Source organism: Vulpes vulpes, chromosome 15 (genome assembly GCF_048418805.1).
Source record: "Vulpes vulpes isolate BD-2025 chromosome 15, VulVul3, whole genome shotgun sequence".
NCBI classification, from domain to species: domain Eukaryota; kingdom Metazoa; phylum Chordata; class Mammalia; order Carnivora; family Canidae; genus Vulpes; species Vulpes vulpes.
In genome coordinates, this window is record NC_132794.1 from 40599539 (window position 1) to 40626545 (window position 27007).

The following is a 27007-nucleotide window of genomic DNA, read 5'->3' on the forward strand; positions in this document are numbered from 1 at the left end:
ATTAGATCCTAATTTTCTCCATATTAACAACTCTCCTGTTCACTCTTTGAAATTCATCATAGAGCTAAGAAGTTCATTCTGTACACAGAAGATCTTCAGTAAGCATGATTGTCTACCTAACCTATTTGATCAAAACAAGCATTTCATCATTCTCTGCCAAGTTTCTCTCTTTTTTTTTTTTTTTTTAAGAGGGAGACAGGGGGGAGAAGATGAGCCAGGGGGAGGGGGCAAAGGGAGAGGGAGAGACTCTTAAGCAGACTCCACACTCAGCACTGAGCCCAAAGCAGGGCTCGATTCCAGGACCCTGAGATCATGACCTGAGCCAAAATCAAGAGTCAGATGCTTACCCCACTGAGCCACCAGGTGCCTCTCTGCCAGGTTTCTTTTATGTAAAGTAGAGAAACTAATGGCAGATTTTCTTCAGTGGGTTCTGCATGTGTATGCTAATGAACATTCATAAGGTTTTTAGCAATATTTACATGAAATACTTTTTTTAAAATATCGTGTTAATAATTCTAACTACATGCCCCGTCCCTGCTTTGCCAAGTAGTTATTAATTCATTCACAACGGTAGATAACTTTTCGTTATATCCTACTCATTTATGTTTTCCCAGCAATGGGAAACTTCAGGACAAAGGATGGTTTGGGCCTCAGTGCAGATCTACCGACTGTTGCAGTCCATGATAAGACAACTATAAAAATTGAGAAAAAGCATTTAAAAACTTATAGCAACCTGACCATTGTCACAATATCCAGAGAAATAGTAATTTTTCTAATAATTCATCTTTATTGCATTTTACAATATAAATTGTAATTTATAGTCTGTAATATATTGGAATTAAAAAAATAATAACAACCCCTCATCAGTTTAAGAAGCACCTCCAGCACAGGTTTCTTTTTTAGCTGCTTAGAAAAACACTTGTTTGTGTTTTTGTTTTTAATTTTTTAGGGCCCTCTCTTTCATGGGAATGAGTATCTGTCTGGCCCTGATGTTCATTTCTTCCTGGTATTATGCCATTGTAGCCATGGTAATAGCTGGTATGATCTACAAGTACATTGAATACCAAGGGTGAGTCTGTGGCTTCGACCTTGATTACTGCTAAAGGTATCAAAACTAACTAGTTTGGGTAGAGTCGGCCCAGAGAAAATTGCATGAAGGATCCAGGTAACCTCATATATAGATAATATAACTAAATTTTATATCTCCAATTCTTTAGCCATCTGACAGACACAAGCATACAGAATCAACAGGGGGAACCTACTGAGAAAGTGTGAACAGATCAGTGAAACAAATAACTAAAAGAACATGTCAAAAAATGATGATAAGTATTAAAGTATAGCACAAATATAAGTATTCTTGCTTTTGTCTTGAGTCTAGGTATTATCTCTGAAATGAAAAAGAAATTAATCCTGAATAACTTTGTAACAACTAAGACTTCAGTAACAACTTGCAAAAATTAGGAATAAATAGCACTGATTCAGAAGATTACATTGAGTTTTGCTTTCTCCTCATTATTCTCAAAATTTAAATTAAATTTTGAGTCTGTATAATTTCCTTCTCCAGATTGCTATTTTACATTACTGCCTTTAGTTACATAGGCCAGATGAGTGATGCTTCCAGTCCTTATCTGAATTGTTTAGTGTGCAGTGTAGTCCATCGATGAAGGGCAGTGTGGGTCTACTTCCTCTGGGTTTATGATGTTAATAAAGAGCATTATATGAAGAATTAACCTGGGCTTTAATTTTCTACCTGGTGTATATGTTAGTTTTAGAGAAATAAAAAAAATAAACTTTGTGTTTTGAAATTGTACCTGCTGTGGTTTAAATCTGTCCCTGCTGTTTTCTCTTTTTTTCTCCCAGAGCAGAGAAAGAATGGGGGGATGGAATCCGTGGACTGTCCCTCAGTGCAGCCCGGTTTGCTTTGCTTCGGCTCGAAGAAGGCCCTCCACACACTAAAAACTGGAGGTAAAGAAATCAAGAGAGCTTAGTGGTGTGGTGCTTGGCACATGGTTAACACACAGAATGGTGTGTTTCAATGATTACAGGATAAGGAATTCAAGCGGCTTGAGGAATTGGTATAATGCACCTGTTTTGAATGATTCCAAATCCTTCATACTTTCTTCATGGGATATTTGATCTAGACTTCTACCATTTTTATTGTTCCTTGCAGAATGATCAATTTGTGGTAATACTGTGAGGATTCAAGTAAACATACACCCTCATCCTGTCATTCCCTTTAATCTCTTCCTCCTGCCCAATTACATGTTTTATACAGAGCTCCTGAATTAAAGGGTAGAATTGACATTCTCTTCCCCAAACCCAAAGTGTTTTCTCTTCCACCCTCCTGCCAACATGTTTACAGGCCTCAGTTACTTGTGTTGCTGAAACTAGATGAAGATTTACACGTCAAGCATCCTCGCCTCCTCACCTTTGCCTCACAGCTTAAAGCTGGAAAGGGTCTCACTATTGTGGGTTCTGTCATTGTGGGGAACTTTCTGGAGAACTACGGGGAAGCATTAGCTGCTGAGCAGGTAAGAGCCAAGGCTTATTGACTTAGTGGAATTTAGCATATGGCTTTGTGATGTTAAGTTGTAAGATGCGGTGTCTCTAAGTTAATCCCTTTCCTTAGTGATCTAGGAAGTTATTTGTAGAGCTTATTAGTTCACGCTTTTTTTTTCTCTTTAAGATTTTATTTATCATGAGAGACACACACAGAGAGGCAGAGACACAGGCGGAGGGAGAAGCAGGCTCCTACAGGTGGGGAGCCTGATGTGGGACTCGATCCTGGAACTTTGGGGTCACACCCTGAGCCAAAGGCAGACGCTCAACCCCTGAGCCACCCAGGCATCCCTAGTTTAGACTTTTGAACAATCATATTCTCCCTAATAATAAGATGGACCAGAAGTAAGTTAGTTATTTTTTTCCATCTGAAAAACATTACTAGGGCAGCCCAGGTGGCTCAGCGGTTTAGTGCTGCCTTCAGCCTGGGTTGTGATCCTGGAGACCCGGGATCAAGTCCCACGTCTGGCTCCCTGCATGGAGCCTGCTTCTCCCTCTGTCTGTGTCTCTGCCTCTCTCTCTCCTGCTCTGCGTCTCTCATGAATAAATAAATAAAATCTTAAAAAAAAAAAAAAAAAGCATTACTAAACTTTCAAGATTGTCAAGGCTAAGTACTGTTTCCAGACTCTAAACATCGACTGAGGCCTCAGAAAAGTCATGCAAATAAGTCTGTCTCTTGAAGTATGGAGATGGTTCTGCTCAATCTGGTGACAACGAGGAGCTTTCCTTTCTCCTTGTCTACACTGGTATCATGAGCAAGATTCTTTCACTTTACTTCTGATTAACTTGCCAAGTATAAGTTCTCCCTAAAAAAGAAAGTTTTCTTTTTCCTTTCCTTTCCTTTCCTTTCCTTTCCTTTCCTTTCCTTTCCTTTCCTTTCCTTTCCTTTCCTTTCCTTTCCCTTTCCTTTCCCTTTCCTTTCCCTTTCCTTTCCCTTTCCTTTCCCTTTCCTTTCCCTTTCCTTTCCCTTTCCTTTCCCTTTCCTTTCCTTTTCTTTTTTCTCTTCTCTTTTCTTTCTTTTTGATGTGGGACTCGATCCTGGGACTCCAGGATCACACCCTGAACCAAAGGCAGACACTCAACGGCTGAGCCACCCAGGCATCTCTGTTTTCATTCTCATTCTTACTATAAATGATAAAACTAAACCTGTTGCTTAGAGAAATGTATAATTACATTTCAAAAATTTCACTGGGTTTCATTTTAGAATACTTTGAAGCCCTAAAAACTAAAAATGCTAAACAGTCTAAGATGATGGTAAAAACAAATAAAAAGCACAGGATTGGAAATCAAGAGACCTTGCTTATTGTACTGATTTAATCTGTGCCTTTAGGATAGAAAATCCCATCCTCTTTCTACACCATCATTCCCTTCATCTTTCCACCAAGAGAGTGGAGTAAGAGTAACATGAACTGTTACCTCCAAAATGGCATGAGTAAATAATAGCAAAGCAAAGACAAGGTTCATCGGTAGTCACCATTAAAATATTTAAAAAGACGGAAATAAAAGAAACGAAGAGGGACGCCTGGGTGGCTCAGCGGTTGAGCATCTGCCTTCAGCTCATGGCGTGATCCTGGGGTCCTGGGATCGAGTCCCACATTGGGTTCCCTGCATGGAGCCTACTTCTCCCTCTGCCTGTGTGTCTGCCTCTCTCTCTGTGTGTGTGTCTCTAATGAATAAATAAATAAAATCTTAAAAACAAAAACCCGGAGACAATTCTTAAGAGAAACCAAATCCTCAGATTGAATTTCTAGTATTATGAGTCAGGGCATCGCGGCAATTGATGAAGGAAGAAGACCGTGCTCACGCTCACCTGGTCAGTTAAGAAGGAAGACTGAATATTCATTTTGTGGAGAGCCCTGTTCTTGATTTGTTTGGTATGCTACAAAGAAGGAAAGGCAGAGGGAACCCCATGTGGTCAACCAGCAGGTCTCTTGAGAGTAAAAATGTCAAAGGATGATTAGATTGCACTGGGTTAATTTTAACTTTTTGGACTCTTTAAGGGATACAGTCTTATGCAGAGTTTGGAAAAAGGCGGGGAACATAATAAGGAGGGGTAATAGGCTGAAAGTTTCAGGGTGAAGCAGTTCCACATTAAGGTTCTCTTTTTCAGACTATAAAGCATCTCATGGAGGCAGAGAAGGTGAAGGGCTTCTGCCAGCTGGTGGTGGCGGCCAAGCTGAGGGAGGGCATTTCCCACCTCATCCAGTCCTGTGGCCTGGGAGGCATGAAGCACAACACGGTGGTGATGGGGTGGCCCAATGGCTGGCGCCAGAGTGAAGATGCTCGAGCGTGGAAGACTTTCATTGGTACCAGATGCTCTGCATTTTATCCTGAGGGCCCAAATCAGGGCTACCGTTAAATCGTTAAATCTCCGTTACCTTAACTTCACCCAGTAGCCTCCTAGGGTAGAAGCCCGTGACGTTGCTGCACCATAGTGTCATGAGGGCACTTAAGTAACTGCTAACATTATTATCCTTATTCTCCTCACCCCCTCCAGCCTTGTATGATGTTCATAAGGTATCTCTGTCAAGTATCATGCTAGGCATTATCTCTGAAAATTGCCGTCTTTTCATCTGTGATCTGCCACACTGACGTTCTCATGAGAATTGGAAGGATTGTCTTCCATCACAATCTACAGAATTCACATATCCCCTCAGAGTACAGTGGTCAGAATATACCTAGTAGATCATGGTTCTGAAGCTAATGCTGTTGCTGTTAGTCGGATTCTTCTTAATGATGGCCGCCACCTGATAAGGCATATAAAGCCACTGTGTAAACAGAATACCTTCTTACAGAGATGTTAAAAAGGGGGTGGGGGGGTGTCATCTTGCTTTCCTGATGTGGTGGGGAGCAAGGCAAGCCTAAGGAGTCTTCCCTGTCTCTCCCGATCTCTGTTCTCCCCAGGCACAGTTCGAGTGACGACTGCTGCCCACCTGGCCCTGCTGGTGGCTAAAAACATCTCCTTCTTTCCCAGCAACGTGGAGCAGTTTTCTGAGGGCAACATTGATGTGTGGTGGATCGTGCATGATGGGGGCATGCTCATGTTATTACCGTTCCTACTGAAACAGCATAAGGTATTTCAGACACCTTTTGAAAAAAGTCTTTCTCCTTTAAAATTTGTCCTGGTTCACTAGACAGATCCTTCCTCTTTGATTCTACAGTGTTGGGGCATAGAAGAATTGGGGATTTTTCTAAGTTCCCCATGATCCTAGCTCCAATCTTAGGAGTTTTCTTTCTAGTGCTTACCTACCTATCTCCAAGTGAGATTCAACAAATTAATAAAGTTTCATAGGAACTCTTGGAAAAACATTAATAAAGTGAACACGTCCATTTTAAAAAAAAAAAAAAACAAAAAAACCAAAATGACCAAAGCCTCTCAAATACTGGAAACCTAGGTTCTGGTGTGATCATATATATACACACACACACATACACTCATCCTTTGGTAAGACTAAACTGAAATTTAAAGTAGTGACTATTAGAGTCTGCGTAGGGCCATCAACATGCTTTCTGAGTACAGCACCCTCTTAATGTATCATATATCTTTTGCCAATTTTCTTCTTGTTAGGAAATTAAGAGCTTCTTAAAGCTCTTTTTAATGTGTTTCTTAGTCAAGCATTTGCCCTTGTACAACAATACAGCAGCAGGTAAGAAGCTTAGAACAAATATCCTGATACTATAGCAAGGTTTCCAAGGCAAAAGGTGACTTATGTTTTAGGAACAAGTCTTGTTTTGCCTTCTTGCCTCTAACTTCCCACGTATGTATGGTGCTGTCTCAGGTGTGGCGAAAATGCAGCATACGGATCTTCACAGTAGCACAGCTAGAAGATAACAGTATTCAGATGAAGAAGGACCTGGCTACCTTCCTCTACCACCTTCGCATTGAGGCCGAGGTGGAGGTGGTGGAGATGGTGAGAAAGCTGAGTTTGAGATCAAACAAACCATCCTTACTTCATTTCCTGCCCTGTCTTCCTAGAACTTGTTCTGGATTGGGGAAATATTCACCTGCAAATGTGAATTAATCCCTTATTTCCAACAAAACCCTAATATATGGAGTAGATAAGTAGAATATGTATGTGTTGTGTATTTTTATTTTTGCTTTCTTGTTACACAGCCTTTATAATTCTCTCAGAATCATGTCTGCTTAAATATAGTTTTATTAAGTTTTAATTCATATGTGCATGTTAAAGTAACGTAGCTTTTTTAATAACCTGGCAGTATTAAAAAATATATATGTGTTTCATTTCAAGGAAGCATATATCCAATTGGTAGATTTTGGAAAAGACTCTCGGGGCTTCTAGATTTAATCTACGGTCCATAATATCTTATAGCTCAGTGACTGAGCAAAGTGGGGGGTGAACTTAGCTTGATATTGTGATACTTTCTCTGGCTTAATTTAATGAATGGAAATGGAAGTGTATGGTTCGTCCTTCTTTCTTCTTTGTGCTTATTGCCCATTCTTGGTGTTATCTATGGCAGCATGACAGTGACATATCAGCTTATACTTACGAGCGCACCCTGATGATGGAGCAAAGGTCCCAGATGCTCCGGCACATGCGACTATCCAAAACAGAACGGGACAGAGAGGTGAGAGCCTCCTGTTTTCATGGAATCTTGGCCCTGTGACGTCTTCACTGAAAGGGATGATACTATATTGTTTTCCTAGAATGGCACATTCTTCCCTTCTCACTTTATCAGTTCTTCTACTATAACCACATTATTGTTTGAAAATAACTGAAGCTGAAGCATGAGAGGAAATTGGGTATCTATACCTCTCATAGCTGTGTTGGGCTCTCCTCAGGCACAGTTGGTGAAAGACCGGAACTCAATGCTTCGATTGACCAGCATTGGCTCTGATGAGGATGAAGAGACAGAAACCTATCAGGAGAAGGTGCACATGACTTGGACAAAAGACAAGTACATGGCATCCCGGGGACAAAAGGCTAAGTCAATGGAAGGATTCCAGGACCTGCTTAACATGCGTCCGTAAGTTTTGCAGCTCACAAGCTTATCACATAACATGGTATCCTAGTCAGTGGCACATACGTAACTCTGCCTGGACACACAGGATGAAGTCCGTTCTTCACATCACCCCAGATCCAGCCTCTTTGTTATTTGCCTGTGCCTGTCAGCTACCAGTTAGTCTTGTACATAAGCTAACCAGCCTTCTTTCTCACCATACTGTGTTCCTGGCATAAAAGAAGCAAATGTAGAATGAGAAAATCCAGGATATTAGCGTAAGGAAAACATTTGTTCATTACATTATTCATAACCAAAGTAGAAAAGCTCTGTATTTCATGGTGTTTAAAGTTGACTGTGTGTCTAGCTTCCTCTTTGCCTTAACCACCTCTGTTTCTCCCTTCTACCCATCCAGGGACCAATCCAACGTGAGGCGGATGCATACAGCAGTGAAACTCAATGAGGTCATAGTTAACAAGTCCCATGAAGCAAAGCTGGTTTTGTTGAATATGCCAGGGCCACCCCGAAACCCTGAGGGTGATGAAAACTGTATCCTTTCCAAGAGCGGAGCTACCAATAGGGAAGTCGTTAGTGGTTCTGAGATGCGACCACTGAGTAGCCTTCACATCACTGTCTGTGCCCACATTCGTTCTTGAGAGGGGAAGGCTGCTGAAAGCCTTAGGCAAGGATTCTTACACAGCAATGAGATTGAGCCCCTCTGGGGGAGCTGGGTGTCCACAGAGAGACTCTTGAGGTGGTAACTCTGCAACATGATTGCTGACATTCACAGTACCGAACCCTTTCTGAAACAGTCCTAGAGACACAAGACCCACATCCTTTTTCCTTTTCAGGCTTCACCCACTTCGCAAAGCCTTTCTTGTGGATGTAGTTAGGGGAGAAGCAGTTTTAAGTGAAATCTTCTCAGAGGGGAAAAAGATAAGGGTTTTTCCTCATACCCTCATCACACCTCATTTTTTTTATGGGCCCCCTTCAGAAATGCAGTGGTGTAGACTAGCCCTCTCCCATCAGTACCATTAAGGAAAAGAGATTAAGGAAGAAAAGGAACTGGCAGAGAAGACTGATTTGAGCAGCTCCCTTAGAAATTACTTGGGTTCTCTAGCAGTCTTAGGAGCTGCCCTGTGTGGCTCTTCTCTTTTGGCTTATTTTACTGTGTTGTACACACACATTACTTGTGAGTTCCCTCATTTGCAAAATAACATTTAGAACAAAAATCTAACAAATGAAGGTCTTGTATTATACACGCAAAAGAACTAGATCCCTGGATTAGTTCATAGGGGATAACCGAATCCAGAGCTCAGACTTCTCCCATTCTGAGCAGGTCATAATTAAGACAAGCGTGTTAACTTTGCAGCGTTGTAGTCAGACAAACCCCGATTCTCATGACGTCAGGCTGTAAAGTGTGCTCTTCTCCTTGACAAGTTCTGAAGACATGGAGTTCCTAGAAGTGCTCACCGAGGGACTAGAGCGAGTCCTCCTCGTCCGAGGTGGTGGCAGTGAAGTGATCACCATTTATTCCTAATCTACTCCTGAAGACTCTGCCTTTCTAAAAGGCCTCCCCTTTCTAAAAGGTTTCTGCATAGAAGGCCAGCTCCTTACTACCACTTCATCCAGTAGAGGCTGGGGTTCTGTACACAGCACACTGAACTTCTTGACAGGCTGAGCCTCAAGTACTTGTGCAGAAAAGTACACGTCGTTCTGCTCTTTGCTACCATACAATCTCCAGTCCTGACAGGAACAACTTCAGAACACTGGTCAAGTCCTGAAAGCCATGTCTGGCCTAGCTGAAGACAAATTAGAATTAACAAGCTAAACTATTAAAATGAATTGGCAAAAGGGATGCTAGAAATTCAGCTGAAGACAAAAAGCAAGTACACGTCCGATATTAAAGGGGCATCTCCAAAGTCACAATTCAGTGATGACACCATGGGGGTAAAAGAGACACAACTCATCGTAATACAGACTACATGGCTAAGTATGTGGGGACCTAACATCGTTGTGGGGTATCCTGTGGCAAACCAAGATGAAAACCTTTTTTAGCTCATTTTCTTTGATGTATCCACTCCTCTCAAGGACTCTGTTTTATATTAGAGTACTAATATACAAACACTGAAACATGGCTGCAGCCTCTAATTCTTCCTTCAAAACAAGATTCCCCCAAAATACCAGTTTCAAGGACACAGATTGTGTTGGTCTACATGTCAGCTGGTTCTCAAAATCCATTCCATGGTTAACATTGTAATACAAGCATTGTTATCCTGGAAATTGTCTCTTAAAGGTAGAGTAAAAAGAATATCTTTCAGGTTTTCAAATGGCCAAATTAAAGTTAACTCCAAAAGGTAGCTATTAAGATCTACGGAAAGTCTTTGGTTGCCTGTGCGTCGTGGGCAGTACATACAAGCTGTTACCTAGGACATCTAGGTGACGATGCACCTTGACCAGTAGTTTCTCCTCTCCTTTCTTTTTTGCCCTCTGGGTTAGTTGACACAGGTCCAGAATCCTAGGAATGAAGACCAGCTAGAAGACTCACTGAAATCCCTGAAAGCTTGGGACTGTGTTTTAAAAGGGGAATCTAGCAATGGAATTTGAAGTTCTAGAGCCATACTCCTTCCATAGTGCCAAAGATTGAGCTGCTGCTACTCTCCCTGCCTGCTTCACTGAAGTGGCACAGGATTGGCACTGGCCTGTCAAGAAACTTCTTTTTCACTAAGAAACTGTGGACTCATTTCCAAAGCCATAGCAAAGACATAAGGCCCTCAGCTCACCTAAATACCCAGAGTCTGAGCATTTTTCTTTTTTCAATCTTCTTCTTCATTGGGACTGCAGGAACTTGGCTCTGAACTAAGATTATCCAAGCCAGCAGTCCTCTGCTATTCCATTTGCTTTCAGAAAGCTCTCAGCGTGTCAAGGAAATACTTGTGCAAGCTTAGCTTTTTATTTGCTGGTCATAAAACATTCACTGGTTGTCTTCATTTACTGGTCATAACGCACCAGGCTTTCAAGCATAGGGAAACTGCTTTGATTGGTAACTGACAATATGTGAAATGTTCATTTCTTTTATAGGACAAGTATTTAGAGAAACTGTTTTGCCTGTATTCATGATCACTTTTATCACTTTATTAATGACAAATAGTGCCACTCTTTTTTCCGTATCCTATTGGATACGGAATAAGCAAACCTAGATTATCAGCAGATTATTCATTTGAACCTTATGGACAGAGGAGAAGACCCTTCAGTACGGCTTAGAAATTGAGTATTTTGTTTCCTTTGTTCTTTTTTTCCAACCTCAAGACCTAGTCAGGGTAGCAAAGCAGACACAATTTTAAGTTTTTCCTGCTCCTTCCTGTAGAGGGTAGAGGCATTGTTTACAGCTTCCACTGTAATACTCTATTGTTTAGTGGAGTCCACGGTAGTGGGACAGGTACCCTAGGACCCAAGATATTGAAGCCCTCGTGCTTTAAAGGTCAGTCTGCCCAGGAATTCCTCTACATCTATATACTTCCTCTCACCAAAGTGGTTGATGCATATGTATTTTTTTCCATATAGAAAAAATATGGGCAGAACAATGTTAGTTTTAAAAGAGCTTTTTGTGGTTGGAGCTCTATGAGGAATCTTTTTAAAGGGATAAGGGAGTTAATAATATCCCTTTTAAAGGGATAGGGCTATTAATATAGCCACTGCTTTAGCCTCTAAAACATAAAATCACCATTACTTGGGAAAACGGTTATTAGGCCAGATTTAAACTCATCTCTGTCTAGAGCATTTCATGTCCATGTGTTGCTTATGTTGTTTGTGAAGTGTCTTGTCTCTTCTAATCACTGCAAATAAAGCAATACTGAAAACTTGATAAGAGAGAATGCACCTTAGGGGAAGGGGCTTTTGTGTTTCAAGGAGGAGGAGAAAGGAAAGACCTCTTCCTGCCTCTTGACCAAAAGCCAGCTTTTAAGTCTTAGCTATGATTTACCAGGGCAGGTTATAACAATGTACATTCTCCAGTTGCTGGCCCTCTGCCTTCTAAAGCTATCTTAAAAGCTGAAGTGTGAATTGCAGCATCTGCTTGACAGGTGCCCAGTTCCTCTTGGCAGGGGAAAGATCACGCCTATGTATCTTCCTTTGCCTCAGATTCCTGTGGCCCCAACTAGCGCACCAATCCTCACTCCCCCTAAATGTGTTAAAAATCCATTATTGTGGATATTAAAGTAGCAATTATACTGTAAGCATATTTATGTGCTCTTTTTGTCTGGTTTTTTCCATCATGTATAATCTGAATCCAGCATTAGTTTCTCACATCTTCCACAAGTGTCTCCAACAGAATTTTTATGTTCCCAGGTTGTGTTAAATAGAGGTGAAATAAGGAAAATAGATTTAAGGGAAACTTGTGCAACTTTTTTTTAAGCATTGTTCTCGACCATTTAATTTATTGAAAGGAGATGCTGCTGTGGTTCTTGAGTTAGCAGCAACCATTCTTTTGTTTACATAGAGTTACAGTTTTATTTGTTGTTTTGCTCTGTACTGGAAACATAAATAAAGTTTTCTACATTATTTTCAGTCAAGGGCTGTGGTATAGTTTCTTTGTGTTTGCAGTGATAACATATGTTGTCTTTCTGGGATTGGTCTCCTCACCAAGGAGTAAAGAGAGCTTTGGGTTCTCTTCAGCATAAGTGCTAACACTGAGAGTTAGTGTGCTGGGAAAGAGCCGACATAGGCAGCAGGTGCTTCTTTCTCAGGTTCACAGAAGCAGTCCTCCACCACTGAACTCCATCCTCTGAAACAAGAAAAGGTAAGTAGGTGATTGGTGAATGGGTGTTGAACTAACTCATCACATACTTTATCTAATCACAGGCTCTATTTCACTTTATGCTTAAAATAACAACTTCCAAATTCCCAAGGGATCTTTATTAAGAAATAAGCTCCGATACCTCAAATCCCTCACCATCCAATGGGTCAGCTATTTACAACTCCCCAAAATTTAACTCTTCTTTTGCCTTACCTCAGGGGGCTCAATGAAGGCTAACCAGTCTGATGCATGTGTAGGCAGCAGTCCCATTGACTGGCACTTATAAACAGCCAATGCCAAACCCATGAGGTTTCCAATGAGATACACCAAGCCCTGAAGAAACTTCTGGCTTGAACTTTCTAGCATCTTGAAAGCTATTAGGGTAATAAAAAAGTGTCAAAACCAAAACGACTTTTTTTTTTTTTCACGTGAATTTTTTTTTTTCACATAACGTATTTTAAAATAACATGGAGCAACCCAAACTAAGATTAGCGAATAGGACCACTAAAAGTGAAAAAAACATAAGCTCCATTTCCCTCCTCCAGGCCCCCACCTCTACCATCACCACCCTGCACACCCTCCCCCTGGCAACCAGCTAAGAGACTTTCATGGGTTTCACTGAATTTGTCTTTAATTCTTAAAACTAACAGAACGGTTGCTGTATCAAGAATACTTACTGGCTGAAATGGCCATAAGTGCCTGAATGGGCCGCCAAGCCATCATACACACCATCATAGTAGGGAAGATGGAGATAGTATTGCCTGCCATGTACATGATGAAGAGGTTCATGGGAATCTGTTTGAGGGGCCCCAAGGCGATATCCCAGCAGCGCTGAAACAAACACAGTGTTAACCTATGATTCTATCCTCAGTCCCCCATTTGTCGGATCACCAGCATTCAAATGAACGCAGTGCCCAATTCTGTACTTCTGACTAAGCAGACTCCTCCATTCTAGCACCTCTGTCTGCCCTTCTCCATGTTGCCATATGAAACTTGCTTTTCTACTAAAGCTAAGGCATCCTCACCATTCGTTATGTTTTTCCCCACTGGTTTTCTTTCCAGGTGGCATTCTTCCCCATGATCTGGCTAAAAAAAAAAAAACAGACTTCCCTACTTTTGTTCTTATACTTCTGCATCTCTCATTGTCCCACCTACAACTGAAGAATGAGGTAAATCCATAGAGTGGGAGATTAGCATACCTCGATCAGTAAAAGAACAAACTGACAAGATTCAGAAGACCTGAACAATATTATGAACAAACTTAACCTGATATATACCGGACACTGCACCCAACATTTGGAGAATTCGCATTCTTTTCAAACACACATGGGACATTTACAAAAGCTGACTGCTTGCTGAGCCTTGAACATGTCGACTCTCAACCCAAACAGTACAAAGCAAGTTCTTTGTTTATGATGCAATTAAGCTAGAAATCAGCAACAAAAAGGAAACTGAAAATTCCTTACACCTTGGAATTAACAAACGTCTAAACCACAAATCAAAGAACAAATTAAGGGATCCCTGGGTGGCGCAGCGGTTTAGCGCCTGCCTTTGGCCCAGGGCGCGATCCTGGAGACCCGGGATCGAATCCCACGTCGGGCTCCCGGTGCATGGAGCCTGCTTCTCCCTCTGCCTATGTCTCTGCCTCTCTCTCTCTCTCTCTCTCTGTGACTATCATAAATAATAAAATTAAAAAATTAAAAAAAAAAAACAGAACAAATTAAAAGGAAAACAAATATTGTTAACGAATAACAAAAATGCCACATATTAAAACCTGGGGGACACAAAGCACTGAAAAATTATATGACTACAAATAAGCATCTATTTTGCAGTTTTTAAAGTCTATAAATTCCAGCTAACATACGGTGTAATATTAGTTTCAGGTGTACAATATAGTGATTCAACATTTCCTTACATCACCTGGTGCTCGTCACAAGTGCCTTCCTTAATCCCCACCATCTGTTTCACCCATCCCCCTTCCCACCTCCCCTCTGGTGACCATCAATTCCCTATCATTAAGAGTCGTGTTCCTTGGTTTGCCCTTCTCTTCCTTTTTTTCCCCCCTTTGCTCATTTGTTATTTAAATTTCATATATGAACGAAAATCATATGCTACTCTCTAGGTCCATCCATGACACTGCCAGCATTTATTTGAAGAAATTATAAAAAGGAATAGATTAAACCCAAGGAAATGAAAAGGAAATAAAAATGAAAAAAGGAATTAATGAATTGTTCTGTAAATCAACAAGGCTAAAGGTGGTGGGTTTTTTTAAAGATTAATAAAAATACTAGTGAGCCTAATGAAGGAAAAAGAAGAGAGATTCAACAGTGAGAATAAAAGAGGGACATCTATATAGTTCTTGCAGTGTACTAAAGTGACCATATTACAAATCTGGGGAAATGGATAAATTCCTAGAAGAAATACATGGCATAGTTTATTGAAAATTGTTTGCTTCTCCCTCTGCCTGTGTCTCTGTCTCTCTCTCTGTGACTATCATAAATAAATAAAAGAAATTAAAAAAAAAAAAAAAGGGATCCCCGGGTGGCGCAGCAGTTTGGCGCCTGCCTTTGGCCCAGGGCGCGATCCTGGAGACCTGGGATGGAGTCCCACGTCGGGCTCCCAGTGCATGGAGCCTGCTTCTCCCTCTGCCTGTGTCTCTGTCTCTCTCTCTCTCTCTCTGTGACTATCATAAATAAATAAAAGAGATTAAAAAAAAAAAAGAAAATTGTTTAAGAAACTGATTCTGTAATTAAGCCCAGATGGTTTATCTTGGCAAATTCTAAACATTTAAGGAAAAAATAAAGCCAATCTTATATAAACTCTTAAAGAAAATAAAAAACATTCTACATAACTCATTACATTGGGCCCTACAAATACTAAAACCTGATACGGACATTATTAGAATAGTTCATAGATCGTTATCACTCCTAAACCTAAATGCAAAAAATCTTACTAAGCAAAATATTAAATCTAGCAACAGAAGAATATATTACTATCCCTTTGAGCTTATTCATGTTAATAGATGGCCATAGTTAAGCAGTTCCCTGGTGTGTCACTTACATAAAAGATCATTTATCTGGGAATTTAAAGATCAAAATTCATATTACAATTTGATGTACTAAGATGAAAAATGATATACTTATTGAGAAAAGCACTGAAAAGCTGTCATTTTCATCTAAAAAAAAATCACTGCATTTAATGAAATGAAGATCATTTAGTTCTAAACAATATTAAGGATAAGAGGAAAGAAAGTGCCACCTGTTCTAGGTGCTTGGGAGACAAAACCTACTCATGGACCTTACCACTTACATGGTAGCAAGTATAACATATAAATTAATACGAGGAAAGGATAAGCAGGATGGGTAGTGCCGTGGGGTTTCACTGTGAAGGTGATACGCGAACGATCTAAAGGAGACGCGAGAGCAAGTCATAAAGGTATCTGGGGAAGAGTGTTCCAGGAAGAGGGAAAGGACATGTGCAGGCAGTCCGAGATGGAAGCCTGCCCGCTGTTTTCAAGGAGCAGCAAGGAGGCCATTCTGAGTCGAGTGGAATGAAGAACACACGGGAGAGTGGTAAGAGACGAAATCACTCAGGCCAGAATGACAGTTAAAACAGGAAGCAGGGAAAAACAGCAAATTCTTCATCTGTCTGAACATAAAGCAAAAAGAATATCCTGACACACTGGCTGAGTGGCTGTAAGGGAACTAGAGTAAAAGGGTAACATCAACTCTTCCGCACTGGCACTAATAATTTTCAACCTACTTATATGTTCAAACATCTTATTTTTCCAATTTTTAAAAAATTTTTTTTAGATTTATTTATGATAGTCACAGAGAGAGAGAGAGGCAGAGACACAGGCAGAGGGAGAAGCAGGCTCCATGCAGGGAGCCCGACGTGGGATTCGATCCCGGGTCTCCAGGAGCGCGCCCTGGGCAAAAGGCAGGCGCCGAACCGCTGCCCCACCCGGGGATCCCCTATTCTTCCAATTATTAACTTACAGCTTTTACTACTGTGAGTTAATGTCGAGCAGTTCATCTACCCACATTAGGGATGAGACCCCTAGAGCTGGGTATTCACATGCAGCCTGGGAGAGGAGGGGGCCGAGCAGGGCGGCGACCGCTGAGCCTCTGTACCTTCTCCACCAGAATGCGGTCCGTCTCTTGCACGCTGGTATCCGGCACCTGCTTGTCCAAGTAGCCGACGGGGTACAGCGAGTCGCCCTGGCCACCGCCCCGGTCACTTCGGCTCCTAAGGAACCAAAGCAGGACACTAAGGCTGCAGCCCCCCGCCCTTCGTACTCCGCATTCCCGCTCCACTCGTCATGGAATAAAGACCCTACAGCACAGCCGCCCAGACTGGAACACGCCGTCTCGTGGGCCCGCCAGACGCCCGCCTACTGAGTGAGTGAAATCAGGGTCCTCTGAAGACCAGAAAGCTCCACGTCACGGGAGCTCCCATCACATCAGAGGGTCCGCCTGGGGGATGCGGTCCCGTTCCTGTGGCTGTTTACCGGGCTCCGCCCCGGTTGCTCACCTGCTGCCTCCTCCGGGTCCGCTCAGCTCAATGGCCCACTTGAAGCGCCGGCCCCGGCTGGCCACCAGGCTCCCCTGGGCCGTCATGGCGCCCGCCTCCCCCCGGAGCAGCGAACCTCCTCACTCTCCGGCGGGGTCTAGGCCCGGCCCCGGACGCCGCTACGTCTGGGTCTGCCCGCGGCCCGCTTCCGGCGCTTAGCATAGACGTCATTTCCGGTGTGGGGCGGGAGGCCCCGGCGCGGAGGAAGCGCGGCCGCGGCTCCCCGGGTTGCGCCGACCTGGGGGTGTGTTTCCGGGACCCCGACGTGCACGCGAGCGAGCGAGCGGGAGGGCGGCGGTGCGGGCCGAGGTCGCCTTCTCGAGTTCCTGCGCGCCCCGGAAACACGAGGCGCGGCGTCGGCGTCCACCTGGGGCCGCGTGGGGTCCCTGAGCGGGCGCGAGTTCCGTACCGGCCTCCCGAGGTGAGCGAACGCCCGCCAGGTCCCGGGACGTGGGCGCGGGTGTTTATCATTCACGTGGCGCCGATGCTGCCGTGAAGTTCTGGGGCGGGGCGCGGCGGGGCGGGGCGGGGTCCGCGGCCACGGCCGGGAAGACGTCCGGAGGCGTGTCCGGTGCGGAATGGTGGTTTCGTTAACGCCCGAGGACGGACCTGGGGTTCCCCGGGGGGCCGACGACCCCTGGGGCCGGGGCGCTCGACGGAAAGGGAGATTTCCAGGCGAATGTGCGTGCGCGGACGAGGACCTGCGGGACGCGGGCGGCCTCGCCGTGGCCGGGTTAAGGCGCTTCTGCCTCCAGTTCTGCCTCGACGCTCGGATTCGCGGCAGTTCCCTCCCGGGACTCAGCTCGTGGAGAAGCTGCTGTTCCCCTGTGAGTCACGGAGACCCCGCGGGACCCTCGTGTCTGTAGGACCGGGACCCCCGCGCCTGGGCTGCGTCAGGGGGCAGCGGCGCCGCGGAAGGTCACGGGGTGTCAGCTTGCGCCTGCCCTCCCGCCGCCAGGTGAATCCTGTGACCTTCCTGCCCCAACGCCCGGAGCAGCGCGGACGTGGGCAGCTGGGGGCTTGGCGTTCCGGTGGCCTCCCTTGGATCCCAGCTCTTTACGTACCTGTGTGACTTGGGACACGTTGAATACTCAGTGCTTCAGCCTCTTCGTACGTAAGACTTGGGTGATCCGCCTACTTCAGGACGCCCGGGTGGCCGGCGGTTGAGCGCCTCCCTCCGCTCAGGGCGCGACCCGGGGCCTGGGGTGAGTGTCGCACCGGGCTCGCTGCGTGGGGCCTGCTTCTCCCTCTGCCTGTGCCTCTGCCTCTCTCTCTGTGTTTCCCATGAATAAATAAATCTTTTTTTTTTTTTTTTAAATTAGCTACTTGCAAGGCTTATGAGGGTAAAAGGAGTGCCTGCCACGAATGCATTTTTCTTTCTTTTTTTTTAATTAAGAAAGTAAAGGAGCGCCTGGGTGGCACATTTGGTTAGGATCTGCCTTCAGCTCCGGTCATGATCCCAGGGTCCTGGATTGGAGCCCTGCATCGGGCTCCCTGCTCAGTGGGGACACAGCTTATCCCTTCTCCCTCTACCTCTGCCCACTCCCCCACCCATGCTCTCTAGCTCTTACTCTCTTTCAAATAAAATCTTAAAAAAAAAAAAAAAAGAGCACACTAGCTATTGGATTTTTGTATTGAGTTCTATATCTATATAATGTAACCTGTTATTGCATACTTGTTTCCCGTTTTTTTTTCCCCTTTTATAAACAGTGTTTATGAACCTTATGTCTTTTCTTACTAAAATTCCTAAGAATGGGGAACCCTGGGTGGCGCAGCGGTTTGGCGCCTGCCTTTGGCCCAGGGCGCGATCCTGAAGACCCGGGATCGAATCCCACCTCGGGCTCCCGGTGCATGGAGCCTGCTTCTCCCTCTGCCTGCGTCTCTCTCTCTCTCTCTCTCTCTCTCTCTGTGACTGTCATAAATAAAAATTTAAAAAAAAATTCCTAAGAATGCAGTTGCTGGATCAAAGATTGCACTTTTTTTTTTTTTTTTTTTAAGATTTTATTCATTTATTCACGAGAGCCACAGAGAGAGAGAGAGGGGCAGAGACACAGGCAGAGGGAGAAGCAGGCTCCATGCAGGGAGCCCAACACGGGACTCCATCCCGGGACTCCAGGATCACACCCTGGGCCGAAGGCAGGCTCTAAACCGCCGAGCCACCCAGGGATCCCCCAAAGATTGCAAATTTTTAAGGAATTTTCATTTTAAATGTCTTCTAGCAGTATCCATTTGCACCCATTTGCATTCCACCAGCCTTATTTTTAAATTGGTTTGAAAATGGTTCTGTATTTTTCAGACTTTTATTCCTTTGACTCCAAGTTATCTGATATGGTCAGGGTTGGGGTGATGGAAGAAGAGTGCTATGAGAGTCTGTGCTAGAGACACTGAAGATTTCCATCCCCACTTTGTCTTCTCCTTTTAAAGATATTTTGTGTTCGTGGCAGACTGTTTGAATAAGGCAGTAATGGAAAAGGCTTTTCCCCTTCCAGTTAATTCTAAAATGTGTATTTATATGATCATAGGAAGACCAGACCTGTGGATTGCTTTCCTGCTTCTTTCTACTTTTCTGGCTTTATCTGTTATCTCTGATGAACCTTTGAGACTGATGTCAGACTGTACAAGGGTCTTGGCCCTATTGGGCAATCTTCTTTGTCCCAGAACAGTCTATGTAATAGCACTTACCAAATTGCACTTGTGTTTGTTGACGTCCCTTGAGCACGTATCTACCCCTCTTGCTGCACTGTGCCCTAAATTCCTTTAAGTTAGGAACTACATGTCAATTATTTTGGATTCCACTGCCTAGAACATAATGTATTGAATAAATGTTTAGTGAATATGAGCAAGTTAATTGAAAGTAAATATAGTACTGAATATACTATAATTACATTTATGTGAAAAATGTAAAAACTCGAAGAAAATACATGTTAGGGTGTTATATATTCAATTAATGGTTTCCATGAAATTTTTTTTGATCAAGCTATTGTCCTGCTTCTTAAATAAATTGTAAAGCAACACTTTTGAAAACATTGTCAGTCATTCGAATCATATATTCCTTCCCTTTGAAAGTACTCCCCCACTTGCTATAAAAATGTTTTCAACTGTAACCCCAATCAAGGTGGTTTGGCCTCATGTTAGTCCAGGTCATTTATTCCTTTATCCTAGGAATCCTTATAGTGTTATTTGCTAAAACGTGTTGCAGAGAACATGAAGACAGGTGATCACTGGAATGGAATTGAGGAAGGATTCCAGAGTCAAACACATTTGAGAAAAACTGCAGATGCTATTCTGCACACACACCCTAGAGATTTCCAGTGGAATTGGTAGAACATTAAAACTGGGGATCTCTGGGTGGCTCAGTGGTTTATCACCTGCCTTCAGCCCAGGGCATGATCCTGGAGTCCCGGGATCGAGTCTCACGTCGGGCTCCCTGCGTGGAGCCTGCTTCTCCCTCTGTGTCTCTGCGCCTCTCTCTCTCTCTCTCATTAATAAATAAATAAAATATTTAAAAAAAGATCATGAGAAATGATTCAGTAGAATCTCCTTTAATTGTTTCCCTTCCACCTAAATGAGAAGCTCCCCCCTTTTTTCCCCTTATCACACCTATTAACTTCCTATGCAGTCAGTGATCCATAGAATACAGTGAGGCAACTTTCCTTAAGCATGCTAGAGTTTTTCAGGAAAAAGATGAAGGTACTCCCTGAAAAGCTCTGCTTATTTTTCAAGATTATTAGAATATCATAAGAAATAATAGATCCTTTATAAAAATAGAGTTTTCAAGTTGAAATTCAATTGAGGATTCAAGTTGGGGTTTGGTTTTGTTTTGTTTTGTTTACAAATTATATTTTTCAAGAATAATCAAGGGAAATCTATTTTTTTTTAATTTTTTAAAAATTTTTATTTATTTATGATAGTCACACAGAGAGAGAGAGAGAGAGGCAGAGACACAGGCAGAGGGAGAAGCAGGCTCCATGCACCGGGAGCCCGACGTGGGATTCGATCCCGGGTCTCCAGGATCGCGCCCTGGGCCAAAGGCAGGCGCCAAACCGCTGCGCCACCCAGGGATCCCAATCAAGGGAAATCTAGATTCTAATCCCGACCTGTGTTGCTTTGAGTTAGGAACTCGGCCTTAATTTCTTCATCTGTAAAAAAGACACTTCTACTAGATGACTTCTAAGGGTACCTTCTAATTCTAAAATACATTTTTTTCAAAAATTTTGTATATTACTCTTTCATATATATATATTCATAGAAAAATGATAAGCACAAAGGACTAATGGGATTTCACGTAATCTTTTTAAAATTCTGCTTTCCTATGCTTTCCCTAGTTCTGCATTGTGCAGTTACTACTTTTGGATTTAGAAAAAATGTCAGTAATATAATGTGTGTTTCCACACCTCAAAGCATGATGGTTCTCTGTCGTAGATTCACCAAAGAATCACCTTGGAAGCACTTAAAGAATACTATTGACACCTGGGTCACACTCCAGAGATTCTAATTTATTCGCTCAGGGTTGATCATGGGCATCTACTGTACAGCAAGAACTAAGAACCACTGACCCAGAGCATTTTGCTACCTAAACGGTTTGAACTTACACCAAGTAATCTAAGCAAACAATCAGCTTTGGGCAGCCTCCTTGCTTGCCTCCTACTGGACTAAACTTCACTTAGACTAATGAAAATACTTAACTTGTAAAAATATATGTTAAGCTTCCCTTTGTGACTTTGAGCAAATATGACTTTAATTAAACTGAGAACGCATATCATAATTGCATAGGTCATGTGAGTTGTCTTGTTTGACTTTATATTTGGGCCATCTCCACAGTTTTTGTATTTGTTTTTGAATCTCACCCCCCACCACTTTAGGAGTCTAAGAAGCTGTTTCTAATATTTCATGCTGTTTTCTACATGGTCCGACTAACAGCATTAGCTTCAGAACCATGATCTACTAGGTATATTCTGACCACTGTACTCTGAGGGGATATGTGAATTCTGTAGATTGTGATGGAAGACAATCCTTCCAATTCTCATGAGAACGTCAGTGTGGCAGATCACAGATGAAAAGACGGCAATTTTCAGAGATAATGCCTAGCATGATACTTGACAGAGATACCTTATGAACATCATACAAGGCTGGAGGGGGTGAGGAGAATAAGGATAATAATGTTAGCAGTTACTTAAGTGCCCTCATGACACTATGGTGCAGCAACGTCACGGGCTTCTACCCTAGGAGGCTACTGGGTGAAGTTAAGGTAACGGAGATTTAACGATTTAACGGTAGCCCTGATTTGGGCCCTCAGGATAAAATGCAGAGCATCTGGTACCAATGAAAGTCTTCCACGCTCGAGCATCTTCACTCTGGCGCCAGCCATTGGGCCACCCCATCACCACCGTGTTGTGCTTCATGCCTCCCAGGCCACAGGACTGGATGAGGTGGGAAATGCCCTCCCTCAGCTTGGCCGCCACCACCAGCTGGCAGAAGCCCTTCACCTTCTCTGCCTCCATGAGATGCTTTATAGTCTGAAAAAGAGAACCTTAATGTGGAACTGCTTCACCCTGAAACTTTCAGCCTATTACCCCTCCTTATTATGTTCCCCGCCTTTTTCCAAACTCTGCATAAGACTGTATCCCTTAAAGAGTCCAAAAAGTTAAAATTAACCCAGTGCAATCTAATCATCCTTTGACATTTTTACTCTCAAGAGACCTGCTGGTTGACCACATGGGGTTCCCTCTGCCTTTCCTTCTTTGTAGCATACCAAACAAATCAAGAACAGGGCTCTCCACAAAATGAATATTCAGTCTTCCTTCTTAACTGACCAGGTGAGCGTGAGCACGGTCTTCTTCCTTCATCAATTGCCGCGATGCCCTGACTCATAATACTAGAAATTCAATCTGAGGATTTGGTTTCTCTTAAGAATTGTCTCCGGGTTTTTGTTTTTAAGATTTTATTTATTTATTCATTAGAGACACACACACAGAGAGAGAGGCAGACACACAGGCAGAGGGAGAAGTAGGCTCCATGCAGGGAACCCAATGTGGGACTCGATCCCAGGACCCCAGGATCACGCCATGAGCTGAAGGCAGATGCTCAACCGCTGAGCCACCCAGGCGTCCCTCTTCGTTTCTTTTATTTCCGTCTTTTTAAATATTTTAATGGTGACTACCGATGAACCTTGTCTTTGCTTTGCTATTATTTACTCATGCCATTTTGGAGGTAACAGTTCATGTTACTCTTACTCCACTCTCTTGGTGGAAAGATGAAGGGAATGATGGTGTAGAAAGAGGATGGGATTTTCTATCCTAAAGGCACAGATTAAATCAGTACAATAAGCAAGGTCTCTTGATTTCCAATCCTGTGCTTTTTATTTGTTTTTACCATCATCTTAGACTGTTTAGCATTTTTAGTTTTTAGGGCTTCAAAGTATTCTAAAATGAAACCCAGTGAAATTTTTGAAATGTAATTATACATTTCTCTAAGCAACAGGTTTAGTTTTATCATTTATAGTAAGAATGAGAATGAAAACAGAGATGCCTGGGTGGCTCAGCCGTTGAGTGTCTGCCTTTGGTTCAGGGTGTGATCCTGGAGTCCCAGGATCGAATCCCACATCAAAAAAAGAAAAGAAAAGAAAAAAGAAAACTTTCTTTTTTAGGGAGAACTTATACTTGGCAAGTTAATCAGAAGTAAAGCGAAAGAATCTTGCTCATGATACCAGTGTAGCCAAGGAGAAAGGAAAGCTCCTCGTTGTCACCAGATTGAGCAGAACCATCTCCATACTTCAAGAGACAGACTTATTTGCATGACTTTTCTGAGGCCTCAGTCGATGTTTAGAGTCTGGAAACAGTAGCCTTGACAATCTTGACAATCTTGAAAATCTTGACAATCTTGAAAGTTTAGTAATGCTTTTTTTTTTAAGATTTTATTTATTTATTCATGAGAGACACAGAGCAGGAGAGAGAGAGGCAGAGACACAGACAGAGGGAGAAGCAGGCTCCATGCAGGGAGCCAGACGCGGGACTTGATCCCGGGTCTCCAGGATCACAACCCAGGCTGAAGGCAGCACTAAACCGCTGAGCCACCTGGGCTGCCCTAGTAATGTTTTTCAGATGGAAAAAAATAACTAACTTACTTCTGGTCCATCTTATTATTAGGGAGAATATGATTGTTCAAAAGTCTAAACTAGGGACGCTTGGGTGGCTCAGGGGTTGAGCGTCTGCCTTTGGCTCAGGGCGTGACCCCGAAGTTCCAGGATCGAGTCCCACATCCATCGGGCTCCCTGCGGGGAGCCTGCTTCTCCCTCTACCTGTGTCTCTTCCTCTCTCTGTCTCTCATGAATAAACAAATAAAATCTTAAAAAAAGAAAAAAAAAAACTTGAAAAAGGAAATTTTCTTTCCATTAATTTACTTTTCAAAAAAAATTTTAAATAGGCTCCACACCCAAAGTGGGGCTTGAACTCACCACCTGGAGATCAAGAGTCACAATAAGAGTCACTTATTGTATAAATGGAAACATACTAAACACTGTGCTCTACTGACTGAGCCAGCCAGGTGCCCTGAAAAAGTAAATTTTCTATTCAAACAACCAGATTTGCAAGAATGGATCTCTCTAAAGCAAAAAAAGCTTTTGTAGATAATGTCTTATATTGGTCTAAGCCCATTTAACAATGTCTCTATAATACTTCTGTTCTGCTCTCCTCCATGATCCAACCAGTTCCTCTAGTATGCTCTATAAGGTCCTAAGACTTTTGGTAGCTTCCATAAAATGGGTTTTCATTGCAAATTCCAGTTATTTTTTTTTTAAGATTTTATTTATTTATTCTCTATGAGAGACAGGCAGGGACATAGGCAGAGGGAGAAGTAGGCTCCCTGCAGGGAACCCAATGTGGAACTCAATCCCAGGACTCCAGTATCACGTGCTGAGCCAAAGGCAAATGCTCAACCACTGAGCCACCCAGGAGTCCCTCAAATCCTGGTTATTTGTGTTATTTGACTCTACTATTATCACTGCCTTCTGAAAAGGACCATCTTATGCTATTTTACTTAAGATGCAACTAATTTTGTGGCAGTAAGAGTCTTAATGAGAGGAAATTTTTCCCCTCCATTTTGTCTCAAATTTCAAACCCCTTCAGTGAAAAAACAAGTTTGGTGTTTTGTTTTGTTTTGTTTTGTTTTGTTTTGTTTTGTTTTGGTAAGATACTACCTTCCTAGTTGTTACTGGGTTTCTGCATCATTCCTATGTGGATCACTTTTTTTTGTTTTTGTTTTTTTTAATTTCTGGTTTACGGCTCTGCAGTGTCATGAAATACCCTTGTCAGCAGTGACATGAACTAGACGGTCCTGGGAGAAAATGTTGGTTAGTAAGTAATACCACTTCCTAGCAACCACCTCTTTTTTTATTTCAGGAGAGCTGTTGTGCAACTCCCATTTTAACAAGTTCCCATTATAGCACTTCCCTCCAGCACTTGATTAGGAAACTGGGAGGATTGCCATTCTCACAGATCTTATTAAAGGATAAGAATGACAACCATAGCATGAGTCATAATGATACATCACTGATGGCCTAGCATGTTTCTTCAAGCTCGGTTACTTTGGATTCAATCTGGTGATTAATTTCAGCAATCTTGAAAGTGAGTTAAATGGTCTCTACATCAAGTGTCTGAATGAGCAATTCAGGTCTTTAATGGCAGTTTTTCCTATATGCTAATTCTTTGCAAAAGATTTTTTTTAAAGATTGTATTTATTATATGAGAGAGAAAGAAAAGGGAGAGAAAGCATAAGCATGAGTCAGGGGAGATGCAGAGGGAGAAGCAGACTCCCTGCTGAGCAGGGAGCCTGATGTGGGATCAGTCCCAGGACTCTGGGATCATGACTTGAGCTGAAGGCAGACGCCCGACTGAACCACCCATGCACCCCCAAAGGTTTTATTTGTTTATTCCAGAAAAAGAGAGAGAGAGAGTAGGGGGGTGGGGTGAGGAGTAGAGGGAGAGGGGTAAGCAGACTCCACACTCAATGCTGAGCCTGATGTGGGGCTCAGTCCCAAGACCCTGAGATCATGACCTGAGCCGAAACCAGTAGTCAGACACCCAACCAACTGAGCTACCTAGGTTCCTCCCTATGTGCTAATTTTTAAAAGCAATTGGTTCAGTTATAAACATTTCTTTATAGCCTGAATTCTTTGGAAAAAAGATTGTTGTGGACTGTTTGTGTTCCCCCAAGATTCATATGCTGAAGCCCTAACCCCCAATGTGATAGTGTTTGGAGTTGGGGCCTTTGGGAGGTAATTAGGGTTAGATGAGGTCATGAAGGTGGGGCTCGCATGATAAGGTTATCACTGTCTTGTTCCACCATGTGAGCACAGTGAGAAGGCGGCTGTCCACAAGCTTGGAATAGAGCTGTCATCAGTAACTGCATCAGCAAGTACCTTGATCTCAGATTCCACAGTGAGAAAATAAATTTCTGTTGTCTAAACCACTCAATCTATTTTGTTATGGCAAAACATAACAAGTAGGATGAAGTAGGATTCAGAAAGATTGAAGGAGAACAATAGTACCTTTTGGTACTTGAAAGACAAAGTCATCCCTTAAAACATAAACATAAGTGTACGGTTGTTAAATTTATAAGAGCTTATTGTATAAATGGAAACATACTAAACACTGTGCACTGACTTTTTTTCACTTTATTTTGGATGCTTTCCATGTCTGTCACTCAGTTTTACCTTAGTCTTAAAGGCTATAGCATATACGTGACGTGGGTGTATGATAATGGACATGTAGGTTGTTGCCATTTGTCACTATTACAAAAAATGTTGCTGTGAAAATCCCTAGGGAGCTTGTTGACACGGTTCTATAGGAGAGTCATAAATAATTAGGATTGCTTACCACAGAGATGGTACAGTTAAAATATTGATAAGTTCGAAGAGGCTCTCCAAAATGTGCTAATTTATATTTTGAAGGGTTTGTGGACTAAGTTATTTCTATAGCAAATTGAAGAATGTCCCCCCAAAAGTCACATCCATCCAGATAGAAACGCAGAATGTGACTTTATTTGGAAATAGGGTCTTTGCAGATGTAGTTAGTTAAGACGAGGTCATGTTGGATGATTGGTGGGCCCTAAATCCAATGACTGGTG

At 42.8% G+C, this 27007-nt stretch overlaps 3 protein-coding genes across 8 annotated transcripts in view; 2 read left to right on the plus strand and 1 right to left on the minus strand.

The window, feature by feature from the left end:
• Nucleotides 1-12089, plus strand: part of SLC12A6 (solute carrier family 12 member 6) — a 90152-nt gene extending 78063 nt beyond the window's left edge. For all 5 annotated transcript variants that reach the window (XM_025998391.2, XM_025998393.2, XM_025998394.2 and 2 more), the window contains 10 exons: nt 950-1069; nt 1861-1965; nt 2363-2531; nt 4670-4865; nt 5464-5633; nt 6339-6470; nt 7039-7146; nt 7361-7545; nt 7934-8067; nt 8967-12089. In XM_025998391.2, the coding sequence (XP_025854176.1) occupies nt 950-1069; nt 1861-1965; nt 2363-2531; nt 4670-4865; nt 5464-5633; nt 6339-6470; nt 7039-7146; nt 7361-7545; nt 7934-8067; nt 8967-9058 (1411 nt within the window). In that variant the 3' untranslated portion in view covers nt 9059-12089. The remainder of the gene's footprint in view (nt 1-949; nt 1070-1860; nt 1966-2362; nt 2532-4669; nt 4866-5463; nt 5634-6338; nt 6471-7038; nt 7147-7360; nt 7546-7933; nt 8068-8966) is intronic.
• On the minus strand, nt 11922-17043 carry EMC4 (ER membrane protein complex subunit 4). Of its 2 annotated transcripts, none has more exons than XM_025998395.2 (5): nt 16847-17043; nt 16447-16561; nt 12991-13144; nt 12527-12687; nt 11922-12301 (listed from the first exon to the last, which is right to left on the minus strand). In XM_025998395.2, the coding sequence occupies exons 1-5, from the start codon at nt 16930-16932 to the stop codon at nt 12266-12268; spliced, it is 552 nt and encodes a 183-aa protein (XP_025854180.1). In that variant the 5' UTR covers nt 16933-17043; the 3' UTR covers nt 11922-12265. The 2 variants fall into 2 exon arrangements, with proteins under 2 accessions (XP_025854180.1, XP_025854181.1); XM_025998396.2 differs by having other exon boundaries at nt 16312-16561; nt 16847-17012.
• An 82-nt stretch (nt 17044-17125) lies between these two features.
• The window catches only part of KATNBL1 (katanin regulatory subunit B1 like 1), a 56439-nt gene continuing 46557 nt past the window's right edge, over nt 17126-27007 (plus strand). The window contains exon 1 of the mRNA XM_072738188.1: nt 17126-17306. The gene's annotated coding sequence lies outside the window, so the exon portion shown is untranslated. The remainder of the gene's footprint in view (nt 17307-27007) is intronic.